We start from the raw sequence: 22414 nt of genomic DNA on the forward strand, positions 1-22414 counted from the left end.
ACATTTTATTTTTAATACTTCATAATATTACAAGTATTCTCATGTTTGCTTCTTCACTCAAATTATATACTAGTGAAATGCTCAGACTTAAGTGCAGTATATCTATAATTTTGAGTGAAAATATGTCCATTTTATTTAAATCTAAATTTGGGTATGGGTTGAAGTCGCGAGAGAAATTAGCTTTCAATATTTCCTTTTTTCATTGTTAGGGATCAATTTACCACAGGAGTCAGTGAATAATGTACATCATTGAAAAGACAATGTGAAAAGCTTTCATATGATATATTACATGACCATGTTGAAGAACTATATAAGATCTTGATTTTGAAAACAGGTCAAAATGGCGGCCATCTTGAAATTCAAGATGGCCACCATAAATGCTCACAGAAAAACTTGAAACATCATTTTTCTTTATGAGTTTACTATTTTGGTGTTTTTAAGCATTGTTGCAATTATCCCACTCATCGACTACAGCAGCAGCATCTACCACCATATCTCAATAAGCAATTTTCGTCAAAATTGGTCTTTGGGGGGTTTGGTAACATTGTATACAATATCTCAACCCCTATGTAATATATTTTCATTTTGTTTTTTGTATAGGATAGTACAATGGTTAAGGCAGATTTTAATACCCAGTAATAGTGGTTTTATTGTCACAATTCAATGGAATTAGTGTTTTACCTACATACAAGATTTGAAAATGAAGTAAAAAAACATGATTTTTACCAATGTTTCCACTGAGATTTAGAATAACAGTTAAATGAAACAAAATGTTTGCCAAATTCAGATAACCGAACATATTACCTGTAATCAAAGACATAATTTGGATAGTTTAATGACTTAATAAAAATGTTACAGCCAATTTTGTCAAATTATGCATTTTTCCTTCAATTTATGCAATTTTGACCCCCTGAAAATTCCTGCACACACTTGCAAGCTTACTACCCAATGGGAATTGTGTACAGATACCTCCTTTATGCAATAGAAAAGGTTTAAGGTATACAGGAAAATGTGGGAACGAAAATCTTGTTTTTCACCCCTGGCCAACTGACTACTCCTAATCTTTGCCAATGTCACAAACCGCAGAATGCTCCATCGGTAAATACTGAGCTCAATGGACAAACGGATTTTACATGTAGATTCACCAGTCACAGTTATCAGGCAATCTCTGCCAACTGGGTTCAAGTATGAGGTTTAAAACACAATGACAAATACCACTGCTCATAAATACTCAAAATGGAATAACATTCTCATTGTCCCTATAAGGGACTGGAGTCGTCCCAAAGCCTGGCTGTTTTTAAGGAACAACTTACTATATCCTCCAGTGGTCAGAATTTGCTTGGATCTGAGCGGAGATTGTGGAGTTTCAAACTTACATTCCATTTACAGACCCTGTGCTGGACCTTTAGACTTGCACAAGTCTCTAAGGCAATAATTACTAGTTCATCATAATTTATAGATTATAAGAACAAGTTGTCCCTATAAAAGACTGGAGTCCTGGGATGTAGATGTACTGTCCACATATCTAGACTTGCCTATTAGGAGGATAGAATTTTACACATCCACGGACTTATCTTTCAATAAAGCCTTGGCGCAAGGCTACTGGTATTTAAGCAGAAGGGGATGTGGAGAGTTTATCTTGAAGACAGATAAAGGAGATCATATTACAAAGCAAAAACCTCTGTGTAACCAAGAACATTTAAAACTCACCCTTTTTTATGACTCTCATTATACGCATGAATCTGTTTTGTTGACCGATGCATCATTCTATGACTAGCATACGTCAGTGGGAAGTATATAAGTGGAATAATAACATTGCTAAATATCACTCTACTCATCACAAGAGCAGAATGTCTATCAGCTGACAAAAACGACAACATATAACACTGCAACAATCACCATGAACACCACTTATATAATAAACAAGCCGTATGTGGTCCTTTTCCATCGCTAAGACCGAATTAAAGACGTGCTGGTCGATCATGGCTACTTACAGCCGTTTGATATAGGAACCGGGCAATCACACAGACTGTTCATCGACAGTTCATGAATAATGCAACAACAGTCAATCAATGGTAGTTCAGATCACAATAACAACACTGACGTATAGGACAGCCAGCGTGGTGGCGGACAGGTGTTAATGGGAACACAGCACAGTAACGGTCGTAATAGCCGTCACAGAGGGGAGACGCTGTCTTGAGCGTCTATCAGGTGTTCGGACAGGGAAGTGGGTCACTGATGACTGGCTGGGAGCTGGCCAGACAGATCGCACAGGTCAATAAAAAGTCGGAATTATTCACCGTATCTATACAGCATACGCATATTTCTCAATACATACATTTACTAAAAGAAACTATTTCAGGTAGTGAGAATATCTATGAGACATGCAATATTAAAATGTGATCATAATGTAATTAGATTGTTAATCTTAAGACTACAAAGCAAGGTAGGATACAATGTTTCTACAGAAATTAATGCAGTAAACTATGGTTATAGCGAACTCAAAGGAGCACTAAGTTTAGTTTGTTATAACCGTTGTTCCTTACAAGCATATATACAGCATATTCACAGCAAATGGCCGGGACAAAAACAGTTCTCATATCCGTCAGGTTGTTATAAACGTAATTTACTGTACTTATGTTTGCAGGTGTTTAGGCCTGGACAATCAAATTGTCCATATTTATTAAACTTGTGAGGCGAGAGGCATTTTTACGTTTTTTAAACAAACTTACTAAGGCACCTCTGTACATGAGACATGAGCTGTCAAGGAATGTGATTCACGTGAAGTAGTGAGCGAGTTTAATGCCGCTTTTAACATTATTCCAGTTATATCGCGGCGTGTCAGCTTAATGTGGGAGGAAAGCCCGAAGTGATGCAGGTCTCAGACGTTTTACCACTTCGGTGAAACCCACGAGCACGGGTATGGTGCTGACAAACCTAGAAACATGATTGGGGCGAACCGGGATTCGAACCCACAATCATAGGTTTCTGGCATGCCTAAGGGACACAACTCTGCACAGCGAATCGCGGCGCTTTAGGCGACTGGGCCACCCGTGCCCCTACGTGAAGTAAGAATGTTAGGTGGGAACGTATATGGTGTATAAGGAAGGGAACACAAAGTCATTTTCCTTGTGTGAAGGTTTTTGAGACAATACGGTAATGGTTATGAGCAGAAAGGGGATTAAAATCTAGTGATTAGGTCATTATGGCTCCGTGGGAAATAAACGATAAAGTAATTATTAATTACTAAAGCAGTAATTAACGACATACACCTATCGTGTCCAAGTGGAAAGTATGACGTATTTTGATCTGTACCTGCTCTAGGAAGGGGACATTGTGATAACCAGAGAGTAGAAATGACAAGGAACTAGAAGTAATTACATACTCCCACCTCTAACCGCGGTTTGACCAGGACGAACAGACGTAAAACGTATGAGCCGAATGAGTTCCATCGCACTCGTTATTGTATTCCCAGAAATCAATGACAAACTCGCTCCTCCACGACAGGGGACGCAGCAGGCTTTATTCTATTAATAATTTACTTTGACATTCCTTTGGAGGAAATGATTTTTTTAAATTGATAATTATGTGTCGGAGATAATATTGTTTGGGAGAAAGAGCTTTCGCTTCATTCAGATAAAACATCTTTGTTTTAAGTAATAATTTATAGATGCAGCTTTTCTTAACATAACATGCCTTGTGCCATGGGGCAGCCAATGTTACCTATTCATCACTTCTCACGGATGAAGATTAACAAATCAAGGACGACGGTAGTTCCCTGTTATGCGAGTTTAACCAAGCAAATACATGGTCAACACAACTAACAGAATTAGGTAAGTTCAATCGAGAATGAAATGTTTAAAAATTAACGTAGTTCTACCGCTATCAAACCCATGTTATTGGATTGTAATTCAATTCTAGATCGGGACTTAGCTTCACGGCCGAGACAAGCAACTTGTGGAGTCGACTCTTAGATCAATTTCAGCACAAGTCTTAGTTCAATCTTTCAGAATTATATGCCACGAGAGGCTATTTCTGAGAAACGAAAACAGAAGCCTTCGATGCAGAAAATTGAACCTGGTTTCAGCTGGACAGGTGTGTCAGAAACGGGCGTCGCCATCTTGTTAAAATAAATGGCGGGAAACAAATTGGAATCGGGACTTACCGCTAAGGCGACGAGGAAGACCTAAGACCGCCATTATGAGTTTGCGAATCCCAGAGCAGCTAAAGGTGAATTGCAGAAGGTCTACCAGCGCCGATGTTGTGTGAGAGGCGCTACAGAAACGCTAGCAAGGCAGGGGATTTGCCGGCAGACGATATTGTGGTCGCCGGCCAGCGGGCCTAATGGTTGCAGTAGCTAGCTACCTCACAGGAGAGTAGTTAATTTTCTTGTCGATTTTTTACTTGCATTGATTGTGATGAAAGCCTTCGCCATGCGGCTAATGATATGTGTCACTATAGCATGAATCACAGTACATGGAAGGGGAGGAGGGAGAGTCCATTTATATCATCTCCCAATCCATTCCCCTGAAGAATCACCTACAACTGAACGCATCGATTCCGGTTAGATATCGGACTCTCTGGACCTTAAGGGCCACACTTTGTCCTCCCATTGTCCAAACCATCAACCACTCGGCCTAACAACGTGGAGAGAGACTTGACCACAAGCTCACAATGCTACTCTTCTCTCAGTTCCTGCACAGACGTCCTCGAGAGATGATCGAGAGGCATCTCATCCTAGATATATATCATATCACTAATAACATACATGATTAATTTTGTGCGAACGCGTGGAAGTTAATTTGTCAGTACCGTAGCCCAGGGGTGTCTCTGGGAAGAGTTCCATGTGCGTAAAGTCCGTATCGGCAAGCTTCTAACAGGATTGAGATACGTAAATGTCAGATATGTAATTACTTCGACTGAAGAAACGCCTTAAATAAATCGGGTAATGTGATTTATCACGTGTTGTGTTATTACCTGTCATCTTAATACGGGTTCGGATGCCGCCATATACCGTCTACTCTGCAACTGGTTTTTAACATTGGAAATGGAAGAACATTTATACAAGCGACTTGCATTCTTCACCCACGACGGGTGGCGTCAGTAAAGCAGGACATGCTCTCTTCACACACGACGGGTGGCGTTGGTAGAGAAGGACATGCTCACTTCACACACGACGGGTGGCGTCAGTAGAGCAGGACATGCTCACTTCACACACGACGGGTAGCGTCAGTAGAGCAGGACATCCTCACTTCACACACGACGGGTGGCGTCAGTAGAGCAGGACATGCTCACTTCACACACGACGGGTAGCGTCAGTAGAGCAGGACATCCTCACTTCACACACGACGGGTGGCGTTGGTAGAGAAGGACATCCTCACTTCACACACGACGGGTGGCGTCAGTAAGGCAGGACATGCTCACTTCACACACGACGGGTGGCGTCAGTAGAGCAGGACATGCTCACTTCACACACGACGGGTAGCGTCAGTAGAGCAGGACATCCTCACTTCACACACGACGGGTGGCGTCAGTAGAGCAGGACATGCTCACTTCACACACGACGGGTAGTGTCAGTAGAGCAGGACATCCTCACTTCACACACGACGGGTGGCGTTGGTAGAGAAGGACATCCTCACTTCACACACGACGGGTGGCGTCAGTAAGGCAGGACATGCTCACTTCACACACGACGGGTGGCGTCAGTAAAGCAGGACATGCTCACTTCACACACGACGGGTGGCGTCAGTAAGGCAGGACATGCTCACTTCACACACGACGGGTGGCGTCAGTAAAGCAGGACATGCTCACTTCACACACGACGGGTGGCGACAGTAGAGCAGGACATGCTCACTTCACACACGACGGGTGGCACCAGTAGAGCAGGACATGCTCACTTCACACACGACGGGTGGCGACAGTAGAGCAGGACATGCTCACTTCACACACGACGGGTGGCGTCAGAATAGCAGGACATGCTCACTTCACACACGACGGGTGGCATCAGTAAGGCAAGACATGCTCACTTCACACACGACGGGTGGCACCAGTAAGGCAGGACATGCTCACTTCACGCACGACGGGTGGCGTCAGTAAAGCAGGAAATGCTCACTTCACACACGACGGGTGGCGTCAGTAAAGCAGGACATGCTCACTTCACACACGACGGGTGGCGTCAGTAAGGCAAGACATGCTCACTTCACACACGACGGGTGGCGTCAGTAAAGCAGGACAAGCTCACTTCACACACGACGGGTGGCACCAGTAGAGCAGGACATGCTCACTTCACACACGACGGGTGGCGTCGGTAGGGAGGACATGCTCACTTCACACACGACGGGCGGCGTCAGTAAAGCAGGACATGCTCACTTCACACACGACGGGTGGCGTCAGTAAGGCAGGACATGCTCACTTCACACACGACGGGTGGCGTCAGTAGAGCAGGACATGCTTACTTCACACACGACGGGTGGCGTCAGTATGGCAGGACATGCTCACTTCACACACGACGGGTGGTGTCAGTAAGGCAGGACATGCTCACTTCACACACGACGGGTGGCGTCAGTAAGGCAGGACATGCTCACTTCACACACGACGGGTGGCGTTGGTAGAGGACGACATGCTCACTTCACACACGACGGGTGGCACCAGTAAAGCAGGACATGCTCACTTCACACACGACGGGTGGCGTCAGTAGAGCAGGACATGCTCACTTCACACACGACGGGTGGCGTCAGTAAGGCAGGACATGCTCACTTCACACACGACGGGTGGCACCAGTAGAGCAGGACATGCTCACTTCACACACGACGGGTGGCGTCAGTAGAGCAGGACATGCTCACTTCACACACGACGGGTGGCGTCAGTAAGGCAGGACATGCTCACTTCACACACGACGGGTGGCGTTGGTAGAGGACGACATGCTCACTTCACACACGACGGGTGGCACCAGTAAAGCAGGACATGCTCACTTCACACACGACGGGTGGCGTCAGTAGAGCAGGACATGCTCACTTCACACACGACGGGTGGCGTCAGTAAGGCAGGACATGCTCACTTCACACACGACGGGTGGCACCAGTAGAGCAGGACATGCTCACTTCACACACGACGGGTGGCGTCAGTAGAGCAGGACATGCTCACTTCACACACGACGGGTGGCGTCAGTAAGGCAGGACATGCTCACTTCACACACGACGGGTGGCGTCAGTAAAGCAGGACATACTCACTTCACACACGACGGATGGCGTCAGTAAGGCAGGACATGCTCACTTCACACACGACGGGTGGCGTCAGTAGAGCAGGACATGCTCACTTCACACACGACGGGTGGCACCAGTAGAGCAGGACATGCTCACTTCACACACGACGGATGGCGTCAGTAGACCAGGACATGCTCACTTCACACACGATATGCTCAATTCACACACGACGGAGAACATCCGGGGACTTAATCGCCATGATAATATTTCGATTTACTGGAATCTCTATGGATTTGACTGCATCATGTGAAAGAGATTCGATCTTTTACTGACCTTGACGTAAAATCAACTTTGCACAAGCTACTAGCTACCTATATAACGTTAGTCCGCCCCACGCCGAGCAAGGCATATGGCGTGTTGGAGCAACGGGGGCATATTTCAAATGCTATTATCGCTCGCTAATACCCCAAACTTAGTCCCAGGACACCAATCAATTATACCAAACAGGATCTAACAGTGCTTTCTCATGTTCTCGACAATCTCTAACTCGAAAATTGTCGTGACCGGGCACAAATAGGTCTATAAAATGAGCACGTGATATGTCTAAACACTTCTCCATTCTTCTTATAAATAATAGCTATTACAATAATTCACTTATATGAAAATGTTCATTTAACGTAAGTAGATCATTGTATAGAGAGAATGCGGAGTTGAGAGGCCATCTGCCACCGATGTATTGTAGTGCTGTCAGGATCCGGTCTTTGACAGCGTATTAGTGCTGACATTAACACACCGAGGATTCATTCACACGGCTACACAAAATGCCACTGGCAAATAAATTATTGATATCGGTATACGATTCCTTTACAATTCCAGCCGTTATGTAGGTCAGATAGAGATGCAACATTAGAGGGACGGAGGTTCTGGAACAGCGGAGCTCCATGTCGCACATACGCCAAGGGCATCACATTTCTACGTTATAGTAAACAGCACGGCTTTCATAATGGCGATAAGGACAGAAATGCATGAAATAAAAATCACTGGATGAAGTCCCGTTATGTGGTGTGACATCTTAATTCCAGCAGCTATATGCCACAATCGGGATTGCCCTTTCTACCAAATATTCAAAGAGCGTCATACGACTCTTGCTCATAATTTGTTTGATCAACGCTACAACATTCAAGGCCCCAGTAAAGCTTTCAAAAAGTTTTATGGTAGACATGTGGAGGACATTTCCAAATTTGACGCACCAGTGACAAAAAGGATGTCCGAAACAATTCTCTATTTTGACTTGTGCCATATGTTCCCGTGTTTTTTCATGGGGAACATGTGACTTGCCTTTGCATGTGTTTGTGACGGGTGTCACCGGTGGGGCAGGATACGCTCGCGAACACCAGGTGCCATCACTATTTCATAGTGATTCATAAACACATGCTCCTGATATAGTCGGAATCGTACAATGGTCTCTGCTATTTGCAGCATTTTCTACTGGACGTGGAAAGGGTTTGTCGCTTTATCTACTTCTTCAAAACTGTTGAACGGCGTTGATGAGATATTTTATGTTCAGAACTGTTAATGATATCTGCTCTGTTGTACCATCGCCGATCTGGCTTACATGCGGGCTGTCAGCATGCGTTGCTCCGTTTGCGCAACATGGACGGATGCGCTCCACTCAGGGGATTAATCTGGATGAGTGTTGACAATCACTTGACGCTTATTGCCCAAAGGCCATGACGTGAAGCCCTTCATCTGGATCACATGACGCTCCTTGGAACAATTACATCTGATAACATGTTAACAAACATTTCGTACATTCATCTAAAACATCCATATTTTATGATATTGCGATGCATTATAGTGTAATTTAACAATTAAATGATTGAAATACCAGAAAAGGTAACAATTGATCTATTCTACACATGGCCCAACGTTGGGAGTTGGGACATTGCGCAGACGCCTTTGAGCAACAAAACCAGGAGTGTGAACTGGGTATTGTCTCTTCCATCTCACGCTAACGCCAGTAATGAAGTCAGACCGGCCAAACACCAGTGCTGAAGGCATCTGTCAAGCAAAGCAGAACGTCCTGTCCAAGTTCTTGGATAAGATGGTAGACACCACGACGGGATTGTACTTCATTCTGGCACGCTAGTCACACCCTTGGGAATAGTCCCACGTCATTGGAACTTGGGGATGTGGCTAGTTCAGATTAGGGCATGGTATTGAACGACACGGAGTCAATACTTTTCTGTCTATATCGTGAGTGGACATCGAAGGCGATCATTTCACAGATAAGAAACTATCCATGTTCTTAACTTTATGCAAGTTACGTATATACCGATTGCACATTGTATATTGTAATATGTACGCTCATACCATTGTTATACAAACCTAAGAGATGAAGCTCATTCCTTTGATGAAGACTTTACAGAGATATAACCCACACACCTACACCCTCTTACAAAATAAATAATATAGCTTTACGACATAGAAGGGGTATAAATGAATTATTGGATTGCGTTAGAAATATATCTTTAAGGTAATAACCGCATTGGAAACAAACATACATAAACTGTCATGATTTCAATCTTAATGTGTTTTAGACCATCTAAATGGTCAGGCTAGCTGACTTTGTTGATGCATGTCATCGTATCGCAATTGCGTGGATCGATGCTCATGATGTCAATCACTGGAAAGTCTGGTCCAGACTTGATTATTTACAGACCACCGTCATATGGCTAGAATATTATTGAGTGCGGCGTTAAACAACAAACAAACGAACAAACATGTACCTTGGGTTATGATCACTCGGATATTTGCATCATTGTCTAAATTGCTACTGTGATTTTACTCCTGTACCACAATGGGGATTTCTTGATAACATAACCCATATACCTCTGCACCTTCGTGATCCGGCAGCGTTTTTAACGAGTGAGTGAGTGAGCTGGGACACACCGCTCTCAGGAATATTCTATCCTAATGTCGGGAGACACCAGAAATGGGCTTCACTGATTGTACCCACATAGGGAATCGAACACGGGCATTCGGCGTGACGAGCTAACGCTTTAACCACTAGACCGACCCACCGCGCCGTCTATTCTAATAACGAATTCCTAATGTGATAACCTCTAATGGTTTGGCCAAGGGCTCTGATTTTATAATTATGTGTATTAATGCGAGTGCTCCTTGACCTTTTTGTTATGTGTACTCGTACCAATCAGCATTCGGTTTTCACCAACAGTCCGTTCGCATCTATTCAAGCTCTTCATTACAAAATCCCCGTGAAGACATTTTTGTCAGCGTCCACTGCACCAGGCTCACGACAATTAACACTGACAATGGCAACATGAATTCATATCCTACGGTGTCACGAGATGAAATGGGATCCCATGTACAATATTAAGTTTACAATGGACACAGATACTTATTATTCCATTCGCGATTGTTGGAAGCATCGGTCCCATGTTGCCAGGAAACCAGATTACGATGGTGAAGCCTTCTGGACACACATCAGATCATTGATGTACGAGGCCCTGGCTCACCCTAGCTGTCATCTGCAACACAGGCGCTCGGCTAGACCACGTGTACCTCCTAAAGCATCATGGTCTTGACACTTCCGATTAGGGTCACCATACACGACAACGACGCCTACTGCTACGACACCACACACACCGACACCGACACTGCGACACACACCGACCATCGCGGGGGTGTATGTCACTGGCTGAGTCTAAATGTCATACGCGTCTGATTATGAACATTAAAGGCATTTGTCCAACGTGACAAATCCTCTTGTAGATATCAGACAGTGAGACATAAATGTCATAGCATCATTGCTGGGGACCGAGACTCTTCTACTCCGTGGACAGCAAGAACATGAAACAAAACAACTTCAATATGTTCTCATTGAACTGTTCATTGCGGTAATCAATTGTTGAATCTATCGATCTTCAACTAATTTCTACAGATGATTTCCTTGACTGTACTGGCAAAACATCTCTAAATCCAAAAGGATATTGTTAGCACATGTACTGCTAGATCTTACTTATTATTTTGAAGACGGAATGACTGGTGAAACAAGTGAAATATGACCTCAGAACTATCCAGGCACATCGTCCATATTGTCACTGATATAAAAACTCCACCGACAGGTATACGTCTCAACGTCGATTGTTCATCGTACATTGTTTCGCACAGGTTATGATGAGTATATACGGATCTAGATTCGAGAAGACTACACACAGCTGTTGATATCATTGTACGTACAATAAGTGAATGTTGAGTGACAGTTTAGTTAAATATGATTCCCATCTGACAGGAGTGCGGCACAGGGGAACAAAGGGTACATCGATATATTCAAAGTATAAAATCCTGTCTCAACCTTGGATGGGTTCCTTGACCTCAGCACAGGGGAACAAAGGGTACATCAATATATTCAAAGTATTACATCTCATCTCAACCTTGGATGGGTTCCTTGACCTCAGCACAGGGGAACAAAGGGTACATCAAAATATTCAAAGTATAAAAGCCTGTCTCAACCTTGGATGGGTTCCTTGACCTTAGTACAGGGGAACAAAGGGTTCATCAATATATTCAAAGTATAAAATCCTGTCTCAACCTTGGATGGGTTCCTTGACCTCAGCACAGGGGAACAAAGGGTACATCGATATATTCAAAGTATTACATCTCATCTCAACATTGGATGGGTTCCTTGACCTCACTGGGCAGAAGGAGCTTCGCCGTGTCCAAGGCCACACCTTCACTCTGGGGTGATCCGTATGGTATTCGTAACGGTTTTAATACGAAATAACAGCTAATGAAGCATAAATATGCGATTCCCATTTAATCCAGGTACAACATCCATATATTCACAATATTATGACGTGGATCGTATGACTAGTCTGTCTACCTACCAAATCACCTACCTACCATCTATATTTACCTACCTACTTTTTTCTACCTGTCTATATATCTATCTTCATGGACAAACCTACCTATCTATCATCCATCTTTCTACCTGTGCATCTATCTATCTATCTATCTATCTATCTATCTATCTATCTATCTATCTATCTATCTATCTATCATCCATCTTTCTACCTGTGCATCTATATATCTATCTATCTATCTATCTATCTATCTATCTATCTATCTATCTGATTAGATTGTTTGATGGTGGAGTCACCTGTCTGGTCCTTGGTCTGCCACCTAATCCTATTGCAGCTTAGCCTCACACTCACACAATGCACATCCTCTTCTGCTCAGGATTATGCAATAATACTTTCCTCACTTCATTAATTCCCTATGCTAACCAAGAGAAGTGTTTCCTCTCCATGGCGGGTCCAGACATTCCAGCAGAAACCTCCTTCACCCGCGAACCCTCCAACCAATTTGCTATTGGAGAAGGGTTCCAGACGGCGTGCACGCTTTGTATACATCGAAGCGGGGAAACGATTTTCATGATTTGTGGGCCGCGAAAGGGATGAATTGGACGTGACTTCCTTGGAAGGAGAGAGCTCTCGTCTGCTCAAGGAGAAATGGCGCGAATCTGGTTGCTGTGTACGTAGAGAGGAGATACAGTGCCTGAAATTGGTTTGGAGATACTCCGTTGTGGACCACTTAAGTTCTACATGGAGAGTACAATAGGATGGGACCATGCCATATTTTCGTTTGCAAGGAAGATGTTACCAATCTTTTCGCAGGGGCTCAGAACGTGAATAGAGCCAGGTTCTCATAACAAGATCTGTCTTTGAAGGGTCTTGCATCGTATCTCCACAACGTCTCACATTCTAATGATGTTTGATGGTGAAATATTTGCCAGGGGGTATTAAATTTGAGAACTGCATATTCACAGTTGATTACCTAAGGAAACCGGTTGAACGTGTTAAAAGGTTGATGACAATATCCTGTGACGCCTCTAATGGATTTACTATGTGTGTATGTACGCTGTTGTCCGTCGGTCTACTACAATAACCATATACTTTCCAGGATATATTCATGTCCAGATTAAACATCAGTTAACCCCGGCTATCACACCCACATTTACCCTAATTCAGGTACCTGCGACTGACCTATGTTAACTAGGTCGGACCCTGTTACTTCCGCTATATCGTTATATTGGTGGTGCCCCTAGTTGGCCCGATGGTCCACTTTTAATACCGGCGGACACATGTTTCTTCCGGTAGTCACCTGTTACATCCGGTGGACCCCTGTTTCTTCCGGTAGGGCCCGGTTACTTCCGGTGGACCCCTGTTATTTCCGGTACTCCCCTGTTACTTCCACTGGACCCCTTTTACTCCCGGTGGACCATTGTTACTTCCGGTGTTAAAGGTTTCCAAGGCAAATAATCGGAGAAGCAATCTTAATATATAAACTGTAATCTAAACCGTAGTTTAATTTCTATTCAGTGGCGTTTCGATTAACATTTCGAGTTACAGGTGGAGCCACTAAAGAAGGCACCCGCCGTCGTGTTCGAAAGCTCTGTATAAAATCACGTAACGGTGGCACTGTACTATAGTATTGATTCAACACATCCCCGATACTGGGAAGCGACACCCAAGACACAGACATACAAGGCGATGTGGACTTACCATACACGTACAGATGAATCTCTCCACCACGGCGGTGTTCAGCAGGGCCATGAGGAGCTCCTTGCCCACCTCCATCAGATGTTCTGTACCCGACACAATATGTCGCAAGGACTGTCACACGTTTGACCGCACCCTGCCACCACCCACAAGCCTCGCCCCCTCACAGAACCCCCGTGTATCTGGCTTGAGACTTTAAGTGGCAAGCTAGAGAACAATTTTCACTGTTCAAACACGACGAGAGAAACTGAACTTTTTCAAAGGCCGTGCTGACATTTGACGATTCTTCTTGCGTAGTGTTTAAATGGTAAGGGTTACGAATATAAGACGAACAGTAATTCTTGTTCTAGATAGCCTGTTCTCAGGATATAGGCTCCATTGTCAGACAGCTGGTTGTTTCATGACATCTCCACTGTATGTAGTTTTTATAATTAGTTGGCACACATATACAGGTGAACTGAACTATCGCGGAATCCAGAGAGAAATTGCATTCACTCCTAGCGTCAGTTATGCCTATTACCAATTGAGTGAGTGAGTGAATTTTATTTGACGCCGTTTTCAGCAATATTCCAGCAATATCACGGCGGGGGACACCAGAAATGGGCTTCACACAATGTACCAATGTCGGGAATAGAACCCGGGTCCTCGGCGTGACGAGCGAACGCCTTGACCACTGGGGTACCCGCCCGCTCCCATTACCAATTGAAGATAATGGTGTAACGATATACGGTTTAATGAGGATTCGGAATAGCGAGATTGGATAAAAAAACATCCAGGATAGCGATGGGCAAAAGAACCATGTTGGCAAGCGGTGACATTTCATATGAAACCTACCACTACAAAGTATACCTAAGAAACTCGGCTTCAATTTACGAATTTAAAATGTGAACCACATTGTCAGTGTTTCCCCCAAATAATTCCTACAATACTGAAATAGCGTAAAGTACAATTCACTCACTCTGGCAGGTGCTGATGGGAAATAAGACGAGGTAGAAGTCTAGAAACAACTGTATACACTTACAGTATACTGGGACACCATGCATCTGACTGAAAACATGTTCACGTTTGTTGTAGTATTTCTTTTTTCGGATACGTTAAGCAGTCATGAGTGAACCGAAAGTAAAAACAATACAATAACTCGATTATCTGCCGAACATATTCCACAGGGCGTAAAAGGCAAAAACGTGATGAAAACTATACGGATGGCTAACTGACAATCAGTGACGACACCAGGTGTTCACGAAGAAGGGTTAGTATGTCCCGCTCTACCGCTGGCACCCGCCACTCACATTCGTTTAAAAAGGTAAGTGTTTGTTTGTTGCCTATCGCCGCAACCAGCAATACAATACCACTTTGTGCATGTGTCGGCACCACGGCATCTCTGATGGATGATGGACCACTGATGCAGTGCCCGGGATCCGCTACAAGACCATTACCCCGACAAGTACGCTTACCAACCTCAAGAAACATATCTCAGTCTCCACGTTACTTAATACGTCCAGTTCTCATGGAAAAAAACCATTTTGGCGGAATGTTGTCTTTGTCAGTTTTAACTTCATAGGCACATAACAATAACTATACATATTTGTCTCAGAGCTGACCCGTGAAGATCCGGAGTACAATAGGTCTTCAGCAACCCATGCTTGCCGTAAAAGGCGACTATGCTTGTCGTAAGAGGCGACTAACGGTATCGGGTGGTCAGGCTCGCTGACTTATTGATGCATGTCATCGATCCCAATTGCGTGGATCGATGCTCATGATGTCAATCACTGGATTGTCTGGTCCAGACTCGATTATTTACAGACCGCCGTCATATAGCTGGAATATTGCTGGGTGCGGCGTTAAACAACAAACCAAAAACAACAACAACAACGTCTCCCAGCCATGTAAACAAACAGTCATACGTACAGGCAGTGAGATGGAGTTTAATGTCACGTTTATGATCATTGCACTTACATAGTGACGCCCATGCACGTGTCTGTCTGTCTGCTTGTACTAGTCCGGACTGATTTCGGTTTAACAGTGCTACCCCTGAGATACCATGCCGCAATATACTGACATCCAGCCGATCAGGACTGGTTTTTCCTTCTAACCCCAAGCGTCAGGAAGGAAACATAAAGTACTATCTTTTAACGTCATTTGGTATCACGCGGATGGGGATCGAACCACCGACCTTCCGCTCTTCGGCAGACACTCTATCCGCTAGACCACGGATAGGAACATGCACAACACTTAACGAGACAATGAATAAGGGTCGAGTCATCCCTTATGTTTTAGTGTTTGTAGAGATGATAAATGATATGGTGAAGGACACTCACCATAACCAGGAACTACAAACGATCATTGCGTGGGACCATCGATCCGTATCAGCTGACACACGTAATATGCATACTTTCTATACAGTACAGTTTGTGTACTTCCTATCCATCAGATTCTGTCCATACAGGCCGGGACGGGACTAGGTCTGCCTGCTACACCTGTCACCAATCATCATGGACAGATTACTACACATTGGATCCAGTGTGATTGGATGTAGGTGTTGAACACCGTAATTCATCATAAAGACCTGTGAAGACCTGGCTTGTCAGGTCACCTCTAGTTGTTACCGTCATCTACTAGAGCGCTATATTGCAAGGTAATTGATTCACAGGCGCCTTCCTACCGTCTGGCATGGTACGTTTTAACTTGTGTTTTGTATAAGGTTTATCCAGCACGGCATATAAAAAAGGCAGTCTTTGCCATGGAAAATAAGGAGACATTAGTTCCCCCTGCCCACGCCCTACGAAAATGACCTTTTATTCCTGAATGCGCTCAAACCAGGTCACGTATATACTGATGAAGAGAAGTAACGCAACCATATTAAGGGAAGCATTAGTTCGACATGGCATCCCCGAGATCATGACACGCCATCGTTTTGCGAACACCTGGTGTCATAGCTGAACGTCTGCGAAGCATTCATACCTACAGATTAATTTTGTATGAATGTGTTACTTGTTACTTATATAGAGTATCTATACCTAGCTATCCATAAATTCTGTTTAGGTTAAGTTGTTGACCACTTGCTTCATAAAGGTCCTAGCATCTGTACCGGACGTCGTATTGAAATCCATAAATCAACCCAGTCATCATTGATACTTCGGCTTCTAAAATGCCACTTAAAGACATAATATTTAACGCAGCGTCCTTCTGATATATCAAATTTGGTTAAAAGTATCTTTGGCATTGTCATTGCAAAATTCGAGGTAAAGAGTTAGGGGAAAGAGTTGGGTTTAACGAATCTTTGAACAGTATTCCAGTTATATCACGTGTCAGTTTAATGTGGGAGGAAAGCTGACGTTTACCACTTCGGTGAAACCCATAAGCACGGGCATAATGTTGACGAGCCAAGAAAAATAATCGGGGCGAACCGGGATTTGAACCCACGATCTTGACTTTTAGGAACCATTAACCATAATCTCGATTTCTGTGCACTGTTGTATACATTTTGGTGTAAAAGTAGCATTGGATCCTTCCATATGAAACATCTGCATTTGACGCAGAACAACCCTTTTCTACTACAACTTCATATGGCATTAGCTTACGTGTTTCCATAAGTGCGATAATCCAACGAGATGTCTATTATACGTAGGAAACAATCTCCGCCAAATAACATGATTAATTCCGTGTAATTCACAGTTCTGTGACTACTGGCAATATTACCTGTGACATTAAAACAGTGAGAAAGAGGAACGCACTGCCGTGATAGTTTCTGCATGTCCAGGCACATTTTTACGTACATATTTTTTATCTTTTTAAAAAACAAACTGTAATTGTATAGAAAGGTGCATGAATAATGACATGAAAAAAAAACCCACCAAAAAAAGAGTATTGATCAGAGGCATGTTATTGTAATTCGAAAGTACTGATTGACCAATCAGAATCCAGTATTTTCAAAAGTAATGATGGAATGAGAGGTAATATCCTCCTAAAGTATTTTTCTAGAATGTTCTCTCGCCCGATCACCTGCCCTCAATTAGGATGTTCATAGTATCTATTAGGATCCCTGCACACCTTGAGCTCGTTCCCGTTGGAAATGGATGTCGTCGAGGCTCGGGTTTGGTCGATACACTGTATATTCGATGACAAGTTATCAGTCCATCTCCCAGGGAACATGTAATACGAGACACAATTACACCTATACCAGAGGCTATACCTTATGCGTAGGTGTATATGATATGTCGCGGTATAGCGAAGAGATTCGCCACATGGTGATTAGGGTAACCTGACTTACTCTGAGAACGTGATAACTAATCAATTTGTCGATCACACCCGATTGTAACGTGCGTATTAGAGAGCACATCTCGACCATTAGACGGTTAACAAGAGAAACATGGCCTCCTGAAAGTTGACGGTACTCGTCCCAGGTCAAAGGTGAGACGATAATGCGGCCATTTTGAAAACACTTTCATCACAGGAGATGGAACTAGTACTTTTCATTTCCTTTCACGAACCCCTTCCTACTCATTGCTAGGAGTTGCTTCTAGGTCGTCATTGAGAGGCCGTTCATTAATGCTGATGCCAAGCCTCGCGGGTACGCCAAGGTGAAGTAAGGTGTTCTGAGATTGTACGGTCGGAGACAGCCCTCAGAACAGGAGGTCAGTGATTGGATGACAGGGTATTACTTGATCAAAGGTTATCGAAGCAATTCTAAAACTATCCTATGAGATAACATCAGGAACACGGCTTCGGCATGCGTCAGTGAAATTAATTGCCATAGGAAGGTAGCACGCATGGCGTTAAAACACGCACTTGTAACACGCATGCACATTGTGTAATCGATGTGTTACGGAATTAAGGAGAGAGGTGGATCTAGTCTCATCGTCTGTCATACGGTAGTGTCGTCTGCCTGTCACTGATTCGTCGCCTGCAGTGGGGCGGGGCACAGTATTCCATCACCACCTTTGGCAATGTAAGGTAACGGTTTTTAAAAATGCCAAAACATAACAATGTGTTAATCTCACCTGCAGTCTCCCACAACAGAACATTCCAACGATCGCATCTAGAAGTTGATCCACCAAAAGCAAGCGCATGGAGGAAAGGCAGTTCCCGCCCGCACACCAATACTCCGCCACCACTCATAGGACACACACACGCCAGCTACATCACTGATTCTCTTCACGTAATTAAGCTACCGAGGTATCCGATCTACAAATGTTGAGCGCTACCTTGAAGCCGCTTCACCGTGTCACCACCATCACGCATCCTAGTGCCAGTCCCAACCTCACCCTCTTCTCTCTCGACCTGTCGTCTGCTACTGACCAGCCTGTGCTACCGTCGTCTGCTGCTGTCCACACTGGTCAGTCTGCGCTGCCGGACACACGCGAGCTGTGCTGGTCAACCTGTCAGGACACAGCCACCTGTGTGGTCAACGCTGACACATACAAGCAGACGATAGCTCCCAATCCGCTTATGGAAGTCTGCCACACATGTTACCGGGTTTGCGGCCATGTCCCGGTGCTAGGTCGTTTCAACGAGGAGCCAGGTTGCATAACGGAGTGCCATCAACGATCTATAGGCTCACGGTATTAGGTATGCCTGTTAGATGTTCAAACGAAGTGAGGATTGTCGCGCCTCTATTGCTTCCACTGGGAGCTGTGTTCCCGGTCAAGCGGTCTTGGGCTAAGACGGTTTACGGAGACCGTTATCAACAGACGGCCATTCTGCAACTAAAGTGTCTGAAGAGAGGAAGTTCATTGTCTCTCTGCCCGTACCCTAGCAGGTGTGATGTCCTTCCTCGTAGACTCTGGCATACCTCTCGCGGTATCCCTACAACAGTCCTTATTTACTATTTTCGTATCACTGCCGTCTTAAAGGCAGACACGGTGGGGAATTCTAACACCAGTCGTTACCATGACAACCTGTTCATTGCTCCTTGACGACCGCGACATTCCGCGTGGTAAGTGACAAAACCGCGGGAAAACGGCGTTCTACAGATGTACAAAGCAGCAAATCCTTCACTAGTCCAACCTCTGACTGACCAAACTATGCCTGTCTTTCCCAACCGACTGACATCACACATTTAATTGCTCCCGTAAGCCATTTTGATTCAAATTACATTCATCAGTATGGCATAACTAATACATTTATTATTGTACGCCTATCAATATCTGTGGACCGTGCTCGCGTCAGCGGGGAAGTATTCTTTATTCCTGCATGTCGACTACCGGCGTTTCTGCGCCATGTAGCTCGCGCAGGTTGCCGCCACATCGATATTCTGTCGAGTAATGGAGTAATCCCTGGAGAGGCCTCGGCGCTCGATGTCGCCTGTCAATCCATAGACCAACTAACGACATTGCAGAGACGACTGGCCTTTAAATAGCAGTCCCATTCGCGCATGTTCGTAATCAATTACTTTAAAAGGTGCACATGCATGCGTGCGAGTGGGCAATTGTAGACATTGTGCACGTGGCGGCGTGTGCATTCATATCCTCAAATACGTTAGACCTGAGAGCCGTGGGGATTTGACAAACGGTAGTTTTTGCTTGTGTGAGTCACAGGTGACCTTAAGGCTCACTGTCACTCTTGAAAGAATGGCATGGCACATCGAAGCAATTTAAAGTTCTATAGAGAAAATAACACGTCGTGTAATGTCCTTGCAGTGCTCGTATCTAGTCATAATCCGTGAAGAACCATTGTACGTTATTTTTGTCAAATTTGACGTACATCAGAGATGATTATTTTAAGGAATTGAAGCGCTGGAACTTCACAGAGAGCCTACAGTGGACACTAACTAATAACTCTGACGTCGAACGTAACTATAAACAATCCTTGTGTGACAGACATAGCCCTTACGCCTTTGAAACAAATCCTCTGATTAAATACATTCGCGGTCTTAATACAGTCGCGGTATAAAAAATGTTGAATGACCAAAATACACTGACATTTCCATCTTGTGCATGACGTTCTTCGTGAAGACAGCAACGTCACATGGAAGCTTCACAACAACGCTCTATATAAAGTGTATATTTATATGCAGTAACATTCCTGTAAAAAGAGGAACATGTGGGTTTGTTTCAATAAAAGAACATTTTCTAGCAGTGTTGACAAAGAGATTTTAAACAGCTTGTTTTGAAAGCCTCTTACAGGTTCTTAAGTGAATTTAAGTAAAGAATATTTGCTTGCAAGGCCATGTGACCCATACTGCATTTACATTAATGTGTGTGTGTGTGTGTGTGTGTGTGTGTGTGTGTGTGTGTGTGTGTGTGTGTGTGTTTGTGTGTTTGTGTGTGAGAGAGAGAGGTACTGGTTGTCTCGTGTTTTATTGTTTGTTTTTTATCGCCGCACTCGGCAATATTCCAGCTATGCAACGGCGGTCTGTAGATAAACGAGTCTGGGCCAGACAATCCAGTGATTGACATCATGAGCATCGATCCACGCAATTGGGATACGATGACATGCATCAACCAAGTCAGCGAGTATGACCACCTGACCCCGTTAGTCGCCTCTTACGTCAAGCATAGTTTTAAAGCCAAGGCAGCTCCTGACTGCGTGATCCATCGTTCAGTTGTTGCAACATCACCTGTTGTCTGTAAAATGATGTACTTCATTTTCAAATGTACACACATGTTGGAAACAATGCTTCTGTAATCAGAACGTGTTCTTACCTTGAACTTCATCTCTTTTACCTACAGTTCATGTTTCAGGTAAATATCAAGTAAACACTACCAGCTTTAAGAACCCATTGATCCACGAAATGGATACGATGACACGCATCAACCAAGTCGCAGAGCCTAACTACCCATCCATTAATTCGCCTCATGCTGGGGAACTGTTCTCACCCGGAATCCCCGCAGGGCTTCACCGAAGTGGTAAACGTTAGCAGGTTACGTCTTGGTGGACATTCTTCCCATATAAGCGTGGCGGTCGGGTAGCCTGGTGGTTAAAGCGTTTGCTCGTCACGCCGAAGACCCGGGTTCGATTCCCGACATGGGTACAATGTGTGAAGCCCATTTCTGGTGTCCCCCCGTGATATTTCTGGAATATTGCTGAAAGCGGCGTAAAACAATATTCAGTCAGTCAGTCCTAAATAAGCTGACACACACTGATGTAACTATAATGACATCTGTGTGCGTGCGTGCGTGCGTGCGTGAATGCTTGCGTGCTTGCGTGCTTGTGTGTAAATATATTCACACCTGATGTTCCATGTATAGATTAAAAAAAAACTTTTTTCAATATTGAATAAAATTATCCTCTAACAGCTACCGCGGATTTTGAGAAGCGCAGCCATTCACAGGCCGCATGTCCTTACACAATTCACCCCGTTCCATTTACTAAGGAGATATTCTTGAAGAACATTAGAATGACGTATGCCTATGGAATGATCAGGTCGCATGTTTTAGCACATTCTCTCCCCCTGTCGCAGGTGATCCATCAAACAAACCACACAGTGAATCCATCACAACAATTTCCACGTCTCGTTCCCCCAGGACAACTTCGGAATGCAAATTAATATCAGGTGTTAAGGTGAGCTACGCGATGTCACATTCTTCGACAGTCTGAATTAGAATGGACGAGCTAGTTTGTCTATGTTGCAAGGGCATTTGTGTTATCGTCGTCCGCTCTAAAATAAACTACTTGGCAAGAGAAGGT

The 22414-nt window shown here is 44.1% G+C and overlaps 1 protein-coding gene across 1 annotated transcript in view; it reads right to left on the reverse strand.

Annotated features, from left to right (window-relative positions):
- The window catches only part of LOC124115597 (rho GTPase-activating protein 100F-like), a 133837-nt gene extending 113980 nt beyond the window's left edge, over nt 1-19857 (reverse strand). Inside the window, exon 1 of the mRNA XM_046476649.2 lies at nt 18787-19857. Coding sequence (XP_046332605.1) covers nt 18787-18855 — 69 coding nt within the window. The 5' untranslated portion in view covers nt 18856-19857. The remainder of the gene's footprint in view (nt 1-18786) is intronic.
- Nucleotides 19858-22414: the final 2557 nt, after the last annotated feature.

The sequence above is a fragment of the Haliotis rufescens genome, unplaced genomic scaffold (assembly GCF_023055435.1).
Source record: "Haliotis rufescens isolate VD_foot unplaced genomic scaffold, xgHalRufe1.0.p SCAF_2, whole genome shotgun sequence".
In the NCBI taxonomy this organism is placed as follows: Eukaryota; Metazoa; Mollusca; class Gastropoda; order Lepetellida; family Haliotidae; genus Haliotis; species Haliotis rufescens.